Here is a 13,528-nt window from a genome sequence, read left to right on the forward strand (position 1 = left end):
AGCCGCAGAGCCAACTCTCTCAGGATATGGTGAAAAGAAGCAGTTATTCCCTGTGGGTCTGGAGGAGCTGAGCTCATGTTGGGCTGCAGCAGATTTACTGATAATCCAGCATAAGGACACAGTGAGGACGACTTCCTGTTCTCGTGTGTGACGATGTGAGGATGCTGCCGGACGTCTGACAAAAGCTTGTTGTGCTGGAACTTTATGGCCAAATGTAGAGTGGTGGGGTCGGAGGAGAAACCGTGCAGAGGCACGATGTCGGCGCCTCAGGGGGGGAACCGCAGCGGCATCTACAACTACTTCCTCAACACGGTGGCCTATCAGGTGAGAGCTGAGGTCCGTCCAGTGTGCTGCTGATGGAAGAGTGTTTACTTTCCTACACGGGATCTCTAAAGATGCTTTTATTCATTATAACCTCTGGTGTGGTTTAATAATTCAAAAGTTGTATTTATTATAGCTCTGGATTATTGAAATAATTTAAAAGTTCTATTTATTATAACTCTGGATTATTCAAATAATTCAAAAATTGTATTTATTATAACTTGATTATTCAAATAATTCAAAAGTTGTATTTATTATAACTTGATTATTCAAATAATTCAAAAGTTCTATTTTTATTACCCAGGATCATTGAAATAATTTAAAAGTTGTATTTATTATAGCTCTGGATTATTCAAATAATTTAAAAGTTCTATTTATTATAACTCTGGATTATTCAAATAATTAAAAAATTGTATTTATTATAACTTGATTATTCAAATAATTCAAAAGTTGTATTTATTATAACTTGATTATTCAAATAATTCAAAAGTTCTATTTTTATTACCCAGGATCATTGAAATAATTCAAAAGTTGTATTTATTATAGCTCTGGATTATTCAAATAATTTAAAAGTTCTATTTATTATAACTCTGGATTATTCAAATAATTCAAAAATTGTATTTATTATAACTTGATTATTCAAATAATTCAAAAGTTGTATTTATTATAACTTGATTATTCAAATAATTCAAAAGTTCTATTTTTATTACCCAGGATCATTGAAATAATTTAAAAGTTGTATTTATTATAACTTGATTATTCAAATAATTCAAAAGCTCTATTTATTATAACTCAAATCAAAAATTGTATTTATTATAGCTCTGGATTATTCAAATAATTTAAAAGTTCTATTTATTATAACTCTGAATTATTCAAATAATTTAAAAGTTATATTTATTATAACTCTGGATTATTCAAATAATTCAAAAATTGTATTTATTATAACTTGATTATTCAAATAATTCAAAAGCTCTATTTATTATAACTCTGGATTATTCAAGCAATTCAAAAATTGTATTTATTATAACTCTGGATTATTCAAATAATTCAAATGTTTTATTTATTTTAACTCTGGATTATTTAAAATAACAGATTTGTATTATCTAGATTTTTATTTAGTTGTGGAAGAAGAATTCTGTTTTGTTTTCAAAGTGTTCATCATGAGTTCATGTCCTTGTCTCATCATATCATAAATATCAGGTGAAAAGGAATCTCCACAAAGTATAAAGACATTTGTTTATTATTATGAACGATGCATTGACAGGTTAGCAGCACATTCATGTTGTAGATCTAAACAAGTGAAATCTTTAATGATGAATCATATTTATCTTTGGTTTCTGTCATTGGGATTTGTGTATGAATTTCCTCTGAGACACATGAGGAAGTTCTGACTTTCTGAAAGTGATTATATCAAATGTTACTCAAACAGGAGGCAGCTGGACTTCCAGACACTCCATTGACTTTGGTCCTAATGGATTATTGATAATCTATCTTTCACAATCTGGTATCCCTCACTGCGAGCTGCGAACACTGCTTGTTGTCCTGGCTCCTTAACGGTGGAACGAGCTCCACTTGCACATCAGGACACAAAGTTAACACATCTTCTGCCTCAAACTACAAACACACCTCTTCAGACCTTGAATCATAGTTTAAACTAACAAGTTAGTTAAATGTCACTAACTTACTCCCCTCGGTGTTTGGCTCCTTGAAGAAGTTGTACTTTCTTGATTCTTCTTGTTCTGGGTTTGTTCCTCATGGTTGATGCACTTATTGTGAGTTGCTTTGATAAAGTCATCAGCTCAATGAAATGTAATATAATAATAATATAATGTGATGCAGTGACGGCCTCATGTATTCATGCTCCACAGAGGACGAATCCCTGAGACCTTAGTGAGCCCTCAAGGTTTCTGTGTCACATGGTTTTATTACAGATACAGAGGAGGTCAGCAGGTTCCTCTGTTCCTCGTTCATCTGTACATTAAACACTCAGATGTCATCATTTACACCTGAGCTTCTTCAATCGATCAATCAATCAAATATTATTTGTATAGCCCATATTCACAAATCAGCATTCGTCTCATAGGACTTTAACATGGTGAGACATCCTCTGTCCTTCACCCTCAACAAGAGTCAGGACAAACTACTAAAAACCTTTTAACTACTAAAAACCTTTTAACAGGTACAAATACATAGAAACCTCAGAGACACATGTGAGGACCCGTCTCCCAGGACGGACACAAGTCAACAGATGTCAAGTGAAGGAAACATCAGGATTAAAGTTGTTAGCAGCATTGATGAGGGTAGACATCTTGAAGGATAACTTCAACACTATATGTAAATCAGTCATGATGCATCATAGTCTGTGGTCAGCAACCAGCAAGATCATGATCCACCATCCAGACCAGATCCACTATAGTCCACAGTCATTGTCCACTGCTGCTTATTAAGATCCATCATCAGCCGGCGACCTCGGTCCTGGTCCACCGCCACCATCTGATGCCAACACGACACTGGATCCTCCATTCCCACTACGAACAGCCCACACGATACAGAATCCACCAAAACTGGATCCACCACTGCGACCTCTGACACGCGATCCATAAATCACAGTCCATGGTGCAGCCACAGCTGTGGACCTGGATCTGGGGCGGTAAGGCAAAGGGACTCGGGAAGAGGAACAAGGTCCAGAAACATGTACTGATGTCCTCTCGGCATGAAGGCTCCTGGAAAAAGACCTGTTTGAACTTTCATGTGGTAAATTATCCGAAAGTTAGTTCACATGAACGACAGCTTGGGAAGTTGCAACGTTTGTATATTATGTTAGTCTGCATATATGTCAACACACTGGACTTTGACACTGGTCACATGATGTGTTTCATCTGAGACTCAGATTCAAGAAAATAGAATATGATAGATTTAGTTGATTTAAGTGTCAACCTGATAAGACTGAACTGCCTTTCCTCCCAGGGAAAGGCTCCTCCCACCCACGACCTGACTATGACCTTAGACCGCTCTGCATTAGCCCCCCCCCCACCCCCCACCCAGACCTCTGGGAACCTGGGTGTGACACTCGAGAGTCGACTCCCCCTCACTGCCAACATTACTGTAACAACACGGCCCAGTAGATTCACGCCGCACAACATCAGGAGAACACGCCCCCTCCTCACTCAGAAGGCGGCGCAGGCTCTGGTTCAAGTTGTGGTCCAGGTTCTGGTCCACTCTGGTTCAAGTTCTGGTCTAGGTTCTGGTCCAGACTCTGGTCATCTCACGACTAGACTACTGCCCCTCCCTCCTGGCAGGATGAACGGATCAAGTCCAGTCCACATCCAGGACCTGGTCAAACGTTACACCCCAGCACGTCCACTCCTCTCTGCATCGAGCAATCAGCTGCTCCCTCACTTAGAGGGACAGCTGTCACTCAACAACATCTGGACAGTTTGTTGTCCTGTCTCCCTCTCTTACCCCCCCCCCCCCCTCTCTGTTTGTTGTCCTGGCTCCTAAACGGTGGAACCAGGTCCACATGGACATCAGGACACAAAGTCCACACATCTTCCTCCAGACTGAAGACACGCCTCTTCAGACCGCACCTCGGTGAAGAAGATGATGTTTAATAACCATCGTCTACTCTGGTGTTTATAAAAAAAATCATAAAGTACTAAACTACGTGTAGCACTTTGTAGTTTGGCAATTCTTTGAAGAAGATTTAACATGTTTGATTCTTGCTGCTGTGTTTGAGCCCTCATGGTTGATGCACTTATTGTAAGTCGCTTTGGAGAATGTTTTTAATATTATTGTTATTACTATTATGAACTTTCTAGCATGTGAATTCTGGTGCTACTGTTTCATTTTACCTCCTTTATTCTCTTATTATTATCTTAACCCTTTTATCTTAGATTTATTGCAGCCACATTTATGTGGTTTCTTGAAGATGACAGCTTCTTACTTATTTATTTTAGTTTAAAAAAGGTAATGACATGATAATGATCTACTGAGCAGCCACACGAGCCGGTGGCCGGTCCGATTTACCTCAGGTCCTCAGGTGAAAGGCTCAAACACCTGACGCACAACTGAAGATGATTATCTTCATTATAACAACGAGTGTGTGCGTGCGTGCGTGCGTGCGTGTATGAGGTGAATGTGGTGATTCATGCAGATTATCTCTGAGATTAGCTGCTGGATACTTGGATATATGTAGAAACTCTAATGTTGATCATGTCCAACTGTTGTGTTACTGTTTCATTTGTTTCAAGTGACTCACAACAAGAGCATCAACCCTGAGGAACAAACCCAGAACAACAAGAATCAAGAAAGTACAAATTTCTACAAGAAAGCCAAAATACAAAGTGCAACATATTAATGACATATAAATGCTACTAAATCACTATGTATTGGATGTTTTTATTTTCTAACATTTCATATTTTATACGAAATAATTCTTTAACATATTGAATTGTGTTCACATCACAACCAGATTATACCTGATTGTATCACTTGGATTTGTTTAAATCAGAGTGATGATTTTGTGTTGACACCAGACGGTCATGACCCGAACAAAAACTTATAAAATAAAAATAAACTTCAGTGACTTACATTAAGTTTTCCCATCAAGTGAAATAGGGTCATTGTACAACAAAGCTACACAAGTCAAAAAACACAACTGTAAAGTGATTGAACAGTTATATTGTCTTATCCATTCATTTCTTATCATTTCATCTCTTCAGCAGCAGTTATTTTCAAAAGTAGTTTCATATGTTTAATTTGACGGAGGAAAGTTCTTAGAGTTCAATCTGTGACGTCTCATTTCACTTCTGGAACCAAAGCCAAGGAGCTTTCCACTTTCCTGGATGGAAACAACATTTGTGTGAACTGTCCCTTTGGTCACGTTTCAGCACTAACATAATTCCAGCTCTGTTGTTTATTCAGTCTTCAATGAGAAGACGAAGGATGAGCTTTTGTGTATCATCCATCAGATTATGACCCACACGTAGTAAAACATCTGGATCCACTGCAGCAGCTTTGTGAGCATGAATTTATAATTCACAGTGTCACATCATTTTTTTGAGAATTGGATCTAAATGTGACTTAATATCTGATTTTGAAAGTCGATTATTCATCCGGTCATCAGTGGTGATGTGTTAATGTGAGACGGACCAGAGAACAGCTGATTGTTGTTGTTGTTTCACAAATGAACTTCAGAGAAAGTGGACTCTGGACTTTCTCTGGAGTCTCACACATGAAGGTGTGACGACCCCTTCCACCCTCACCTGGACACTAGGGGTCGCTGTTCTCTGTCCCTGTGAGCTGGAGGTGGAGATGATGTCAGTGTCAATCAGGTGTGCTCTGCCCTTTAGAAGGCCATCCCACATTCATGTCTCTGTCTTGCGCCCCCTGGGGGACGAGGTGGGCGCTCCCTGCCTCCTGACTGCAGCTTCCTTTCCTCTTTTTGTTCATGGAAACACGTTGTGTGGTTTATTATAATTTAATTTGTTAATAAATATCTGTGAGAGCAACAGTCCACTCGTGTCATCTCCCTCCTTGTCACAATCTTTGATCCGGGTTGTGACAAATCACACAGCTGGAGTTCTCTGTGTTGTTTGTCCTGTGGAGCAGCAGCAGGTTGTCGGGTCCGACTCGTTCAAACAGGAACATGTGGGAACATCCAGGCGAGGGGCGGAGCCTGTAGAGCAGCAGGGGCGGAGCCTGTAGAGCAGCAGGAGGCGGGACATGACGTATAAACTCTGTGGAAACATCAGTGTTGTTGTTTACAGAAGATCTGGAATCTCCTCGTGTTTCCAAGTTGATGTCTATTGTGTTGTTATACGTATACGTATTGTTATACAAGCAGTGTGTTGTTATACGTATTGTTAGGCAAGCAGTGTGTTGTTATACCAGCAGTGTGTTGTTTTACTTATTGTTATACCAGCAGTGTGTTGTTATACGTATTGTTATACCAGCAGTGTGTTGTTATACGTATTGTTATACCAGCAGTGTGTTGCTAAACGTATTGTTATATCAGCAGTGTGTTGTTTTACGTATTGTTATATCAGCAGTGTGTTGTTATACGTATTGTTATACAAGCGGTGTGTTGTTATACGTATTGTTAGGCAAGCAGTGTGTTGTTATACGTATTGTTAGGCAAGCAGTGTGTTGTTATACCAGCAGTGTGTTGTTTTACTTATTGTTATACCAGCAGTGTGTTGTTATACGTATTGTTATACCAGCAGTGTGTTGTTATACGTATTGTTATACCAGCAGTGTGTTGCTAAACGTATTGTTATATCAGCAGTGTGTTGTTTTACGTATTGTTATATCAGCAGTGTGTTGTTATACGTATTGTTATACAAGCGGTGTGTTGTTATACGTATTTTTATATGTGTTGTTATGCCAGCAGTGTGTTGTTAAAAGTATTGTTATACGTATTGTTATTCCAGCAGTGTGTTGTTATACCAGCAGTGTGTTGTTATGCCTGCTGTTATATCAACAGTGTGTTGTTATACGTATTGTTATACAAGCAGTGTGTTGTTATACGCATTGTTATACGTATTGTTATACCAGCAGTGTGTTGTTATACCAGCACTGTGTTGTTATGCGTATTGTTATACCAGCAGTGTGTTGTTATACGTATTGTTATACCAGCAGTGTGTTGTTATACGTATTGTTATACGTATTGTTATACCAGCAGTGTGTTGTTATGTGTATTGTTATACGTATTGTTATACCAGCAGTATGTTGTTATGCGTATTGTTATACCAGCAGTGTGTTGTTATACCAGCAGTGTGTTGTTATGCGTATTGTTATACCAGCAGTGTGTTGTTATACGTATTTTTATATGTGTTGTTATGCCAGCAGTGTGTTGTTAAAAGTATTGTTATACGTATTGTTATTCCAGCAGTGTGTTGTTAGACCAGCAGTGTGTTGTTATGCGTGCTGTTATATCATCAGTGTGTTGTTATACGTATTGTTATACAAGCAGTGTGTTGTTATACGCATTGTTATACGTATTGTTATACCAGCAGTGTGTTGTTATACCAGCAGTGTGTTGTTATGCGTATTGTTATACCAGCAGTGTGTTGTTATACGTATTGTTATACGTATTGTTATACCAGCAGTGTGTTGTTATGCGTATTGTTATACGTATTGTTATACCAGCAGTATGTTGTTATGCGTATTGTTATACCAGCAGTGTGTTGTTATACCAGCAGTGTGTTGTTATGCGTATTGTTATACCAGCAGTGTGTTGTTATACGTATTTTTATATGTGTTGTTATGCCAGCAGTGTGTTGTTAAAAGTATTGTTATACGTATTGTTATTCCAGCAGTGTGTTGTTAGACCAGCAGTGTGTTGTTATGCGTGCTGTTATATCATCAGTGTGTTGTTATACGTATTGTTATACAAGCAGTGTGTTGTTATACGCATTGTTATACGTATTGTTATACCAGCAGTGTGTTGTTATACCAGCAGTGTGTTGTTATGCGTATTGTTATACCAGCAGTGTGTTGTTATACGTATTGTTATACGTATTGTTATACCAGCAGTGTGTTGTTATGCGTATTGTTATACGTATTGTTATACCAGCAGTATGTTGTTATACGTATTGTTATACCAGCAGTATGTTGTTATACGTATTGTTATACCAGCAGTGTGTTGTTATACGTATTGTTATACCAGCAGTATGTTGTTATGCATATTGTTATACCAGCAGTGTGTTGTTATACCAGCAGTGTGTTGTTATGCGTATTGTTATACCAGCAGTGTGTTGTTATACCAGCAGTGTGTTGTTATACGTATTGTTATACGTATTGTTATACCAGCAGTGTGTTGTTATACCCGCAGTATGTTGTTATGCGTATTGTTATACCAGCAGTGTGTTGTTATACCAGCAGTGTGTTGTTATACGTATTGTTATACGTATTGTTATACCAGCAGTGTGTTGTTATACCCGCAGTATGTTGTTATGCGTATTGTTATACCAGCAGTGTGTTGTTATACGTATTGTTATATGTATTGTTATACCAGCAGTGTGTTGTTATACGTATTGTTATACCAGCAGTGTGTTGTTTTACCAGCAGTGTGTTGTTATACCAGCAGTGTATTGTTATGCCAGCAGTGTGTTGTTATACCAGCAGTGTGTTGTTATACCAGCAGTGTGTTGTTATGCCAGCAGTGTGTTGTTATACCAGCAGTGTGTTGTTATACGTGTTGTTATACCAGCAGTGTGTTGTTATACCAGCAGTGTGTTGTTATACCAGCAGTGTATTGTTATACCAGCAGTGTGTTGTTATACGTATTGTTATATGTATTGTTATACAAGCAGTGTGTTGTTATACCAGCAGTGTGTTGTTATACCAGCAGTGTGTTGTTATACCAGCAGTGTGTTGTTATACGTATTATTATACTTATTCTTATACAAGCAGTGTGTTGTTATACCAGCAGTGTGTTGTTATACGTATTGTTATACCAGCAGTGTGTTGTTATACCAGCAGTGTGTTGTTTTACCAGCAGTGTGTTGTTAGCAGTGTGTTGTTATACCAGCAGTGTGTTGTTATACCAGCAGTGTGTTGTTATACCAGCAGTGTGTTGTTATACCAGCAGTGTGTTGTTATACCAGCAGTGTATTGTTATGCCAGCAGTGTGTTGTTTTACCAGCAGTGTGTTGTTATACCAGCAGTGTATTGTTTTGCCAGCAGTGTGTTGTTATACCAGCAGTGTGTTGTTATACCAGCAGTATGTTGTTATACCAGCAGTGTGTTGTTATACCAGCAGTGTAAGATGATGACCCGTCTCCTCCTCCTCAGATCTGCTGCTGCTGTGGTCCAGCTCCCTGTTCGCTCTGCTGTGCCTTCTGTCCTCCGGTCAAGTCGTCCACCAGCACCCGGGTCATGTACACCCTCTTCCACATCCTGAGCTGTGCCGTCTCCTGCCTCATGTTGTCCCGCACCGTCTCTGAGCTCGTCAGGGAAAACGTGAGTCGCAGCTTGTTTCATGTTTGATTCTTTTTTTAACTTGAGAAGATCTGACTTCAGGCTGAAGATGATGCTGAGTTTGTTTTGTGACTTCGATCACAATTGAATTTCAGAGACACATGCGAGGATCCGTCTCCCAGGACGGAGACTAGAGCAACTAGAAACACTCTATCAGATGCTATCAGTAATATTCATGTCACCACTGTGGTGTGTGTGTGTGTGTGCGTGTGTGTGTGTTCCAGGTGCCTTTCTTTAACATGGTGTGTGACCAGGCGCATGGTGGAGGTCACTGTGAGATGTTGGTCGGCTACTCCGCTGTCTACAGAGTCTGCTTTGGCACTTCCTGCTTCTACCTGATGATGGCGCTCTTCCTCATCGATGTAAAGTCCAGTCAGGACTTCAGAGCGCTGATACACAACGGGTCAGACGTCATCAAACACCTACACATCAGTATTATTACTGTTTCATCATCATATGGATGAAATTATATTATTAAATTGTAAATTATCTGATTAGGGTTAGGGTTAGGGTTACATTATTCTTATTAGATATATTTATATCACCTTACAAAACTGTGAATTGACAGTGAGAGTTTCCCTGAATGAGAATATGTGCAAACAGGAGAAAGTGTTCTCCCCTCACCTGACCCGGCCTCGGTCTATTCTCAGCTCTCTGTCGTCACTATTTCCACCGAGGAGCTGACGTGGCTCGGATTAGGATTGGACTGCTCCTCCTCTCTGGACAATCTACTCACAAGTCTCACACATGCAGTCTCTGGACTCACACACAGTCTCTGGTCTCACACACACAGTCTCTGGACTCACACATGCAGTCTCTGGACTCACACACAGTCTCTGGACTCACACACAGTCTCTGGTCTCACACATGCAGTCTCTGGTCTCACACATGCAGTCTCTGGACTCACACACAGTCTCTGGACTCACACACAGTCTCTGGTCTCACACACACAGTCTCTGGACTCACACACAGTCTCTGGTCTCACACACACAGTCTCTGGTCTCACACACACAGTCTCTGGACTCACACACAGTCTCTGGACTCACACATGCAGTCTCTGGACTCACACACACAGTCTCTGGACTCACACACAGTCTCTGGTCTCACACACACAGTCTCTGGTCTCACACATGCAGTCTCTGGTCTCACACATGCAGTCTCTGGTCTCACACACACAGTCTCTGGTCTCACACATGCAGTCTCTGGTCTCACACACACAGTCTCTGGTCTCACACATGCAGTCTCTGGACTCACACACACAGTCTCTGGACTCACACACACAGTCTCTGGACTCACACACACAGTCTCTGGTCTCACACATGCAGTCTCTGGTCTCACACATGCAGTCTCTGGTCTCACACATACAGTCTCTGGACTCACACATGCAGTCTCTGGTCTCACACATGCAGTCTCTGGTCTCACACACACAGTCTCTGGTCTCACACATGCAGTCTCAGGACTCACACACAGTCTCTGGTCTCACACACAGTCTCTGGTCTCACACATGCAGTCTCTGGTCTCACACACAGTCTCTGTGGTCCGCTGTGGTCTGGGACCCAGTGCCCTGGGGAGATCTGTCGAGGCCATACAGTGCAAACTTTGTGTTCGAAACCCTTCAGCCTTGAAATGATTTTCAATGAGGGTTCACACCTCGACTCTCATCTTCTGTGATCTGCTTTTAGTGACGTCACCACCAGGAACAAGCAGTTTAATTGAATAGAGTACAGAATGGAACACAGTAAAAAGAGGTGAAGGGAAGGGAATATGTTATAGTTTCATTCAAAGAACAAGAGAGAGGATGAAACATTGAAGCTTGTGAACTGACAGTGGTTCTGTGTCGTCTGTCAGCTTCTGGTTCTTAAAGTTCATCACCCTCCTGGGGACGTGCACGGCCGCCTTCTTCATCCCGACGGAGTCCTTCCTGCACGGTGAGAGGCTGCCGCTAGAGGGCAGCAGAGAGTTGATTTAAGATCACACGTTCTTCTTTCACGTTCCTGAACGAATCCCATTAACTCCGGCTCGTTTCTTCTTCACAGCTTGGCATTATGTGGGTGTGGTCGGAGGATTCGCCTTCATCCTCATCCAACTCATCCTCATCACAGCTTTTGCACACACATGGAACAAGAACTGGTGAGATGAACATAATGTCAATTCTTTTAGATTGTAAGAATGATATAAAATATATATTCATAATGAAAGAGCAAATTCCAACAGGTACAAACAGTCCCATAAAACATCAGTGATGCAGATTCCTGCAGCCACGTTCAAAATGTGGTGTAAAACCAAAAGAGCGGAGGCTGCAGCAGATTCATGGAATTACACAAACAAGTGAAATTCTCAGGTGTCAATTTATTGCTGGAAAAAGTTCTGAAATTCTTTACTGACATGAAACACAATAAATCCTGACTTCACACGCAGCGCCCTGTCCATCTCCGGTCAAAGATAATATTATAACAGACTTGTTCACTTATAACAGTGAACTATCATTGAGGTCCTAGTCCAGTTACTTACCTCTAGTAAAATATTCACTTTGCTGGTGAATGAGAAAAAAACATTAAATCCTACAAATGTCTAGCATATTTTCAAAAAATCTGACCAATGATAATTTGATTATTAAAACATTTGCAGATTTCCAATAACCTTGGTGGAAGGATTTGCCGAGAAAGAACTCATTAAAGTTTGGATCCAGATATATTTTTTACTTTCAATATTTTTCATTGTGAAATATTTGTATATTTCACAGAATAATTATTGGATCCTGATGAAGAAAATCAGACATACTACACCTAACGTAACACACATAGGAGTTAAATCTATGATTGTGAGTAATCTGATTTGAATCCAAATAAAAATCTATATTTGGTTGTATTGATTTCGTTGGGGTTTGGCTTTCTGATCAACTGGAGATTATGAATTCATGATCTGTATTGTATTGTTGTTTAAGCTTCAAGGCTCGATGGAATTTCAGTGTTTGTTCACCTGCTTCTTTTTCATATTTTATGTGTATTTGATGTTTTTTCTATCCCGTCATGTCTTCATTAATTGAACCAGTGTGGACAGCAGCTTGTTCCAGATGTTTCTGTTGTTCACGTCTGACCTCTGCTGTGAGGATTTATTCATACAGGATCTTTTCAGACGCAATCACACTGAAGGACAATTCCTCTTATTCCTCTAAAAGCTCAAGTTACCTTCTGCATGTAGCTGAACAAGTCTATTGTTCTTTGAACATCTTTGGTGGGAACTGTCATAAGGTGTATTTTCCTGTGGATTGGATTCCTTTTAAGCACAGGAGATACAAGTCAGGGATTTAACATTTCTCTGTGTTTTCTACAGGAATAACTTGGATGATGTTATAAATCTAGATTCCTGCATGTAGGGAATTTAAGATGCTGGGAGGATAATTGAATTGTATGTTTTTAAGATGACTAGAGAAACAGAACTGATCCTTAAAGGAGACACATTCTGCTTATATTCATATTCATTACTTTATTTTATTGTGGTGTAAATGTTTTCATGCTCTAATGTTCAGAATAACGTTCCTCAGACTGTCCATCGCTGCAGCTCCTCTTTCAGCCTCTGTCTCAAACTCTTGGGTTTAGCTCCTGTCTCTTTAAGACCCCAAACTGACACCGTCTGCTCTTATTGGTCAGCTGATCCACTCTGTTGTGATTGGTCAACAGCTGGTTTGATTCACTCTCAGTGTCTCACCAGGAACTTCTTTTCATGAATCCTCAAATCCTGAATATATCCTCAAAAGTTTTTAAATGAAATTATAACCTTGTTTAGATAATTGCTTTAAAAATGAATTTATTATTATTATTAAACCATCATCAGTTTTTATCTGCAACACATGCAGATGGTGAAACCTTCGCTCTGATCGCAGGTTGACCGGAGCAGCAGAAAACAAACGCTGGTACCTGGCGGTGATGTGCGCCACCCTCCTCTTCTACACCATCGCCACCATGGCCTTCACCTTCATGTACAAGTACTACACACACCCCATCGCCTGCCACTTCAACAAGGTCCTGCTGTGGATCAACCTGGGACTCTGCGGCCTCATGTCCTTCATCGCCGTCACTCCGTGTGTGAAGCAGAGTGAGTTGATAAGACACTTCCTGTCCATTAGCAGCTAAACTTGACATCACAGTACATTACATTACATTACATTACATCACATTGACTCAAACATCCTGCTGCAGTATGATAAATAATTACACATAATAAT

At 40.0% G+C, this 13,528-nt stretch overlaps 1 protein-coding gene across 1 annotated transcript in view; it reads left to right on the forward strand.

Annotated features, from left to right (window-relative positions):
- serinc4 (serine incorporator 4) overlaps positions 1-13,528 on the forward strand; it is a 19,191-nt gene continuing 5,663 nt past the window's right edge. Inside the window, exons 1-6 of the mRNA XM_062398236.1 lie at positions 1-324; positions 9,118-9,285; positions 9,528-9,706; positions 11,152-11,231; positions 11,340-11,433; positions 13,187-13,398. Coding sequence (XP_062254220.1) covers positions 205-324; positions 9,118-9,285; positions 9,528-9,706; positions 11,152-11,231; positions 11,340-11,433; positions 13,187-13,398 — 853 coding nt within the window. The 5' untranslated portion in view covers positions 1-204. The remainder of the gene's footprint in view (positions 325-9,117; positions 9,286-9,527; positions 9,707-11,151; positions 11,232-11,339; positions 11,434-13,186; positions 13,399-13,528) is intronic.

Source organism: Platichthys flesus, chromosome 1, assembly GCF_949316205.1.
Source record: "Platichthys flesus chromosome 1, fPlaFle2.1, whole genome shotgun sequence".
NCBI lineage: Eukaryota > Metazoa > Chordata > Actinopteri > Pleuronectiformes > Pleuronectidae > Platichthys > Platichthys flesus.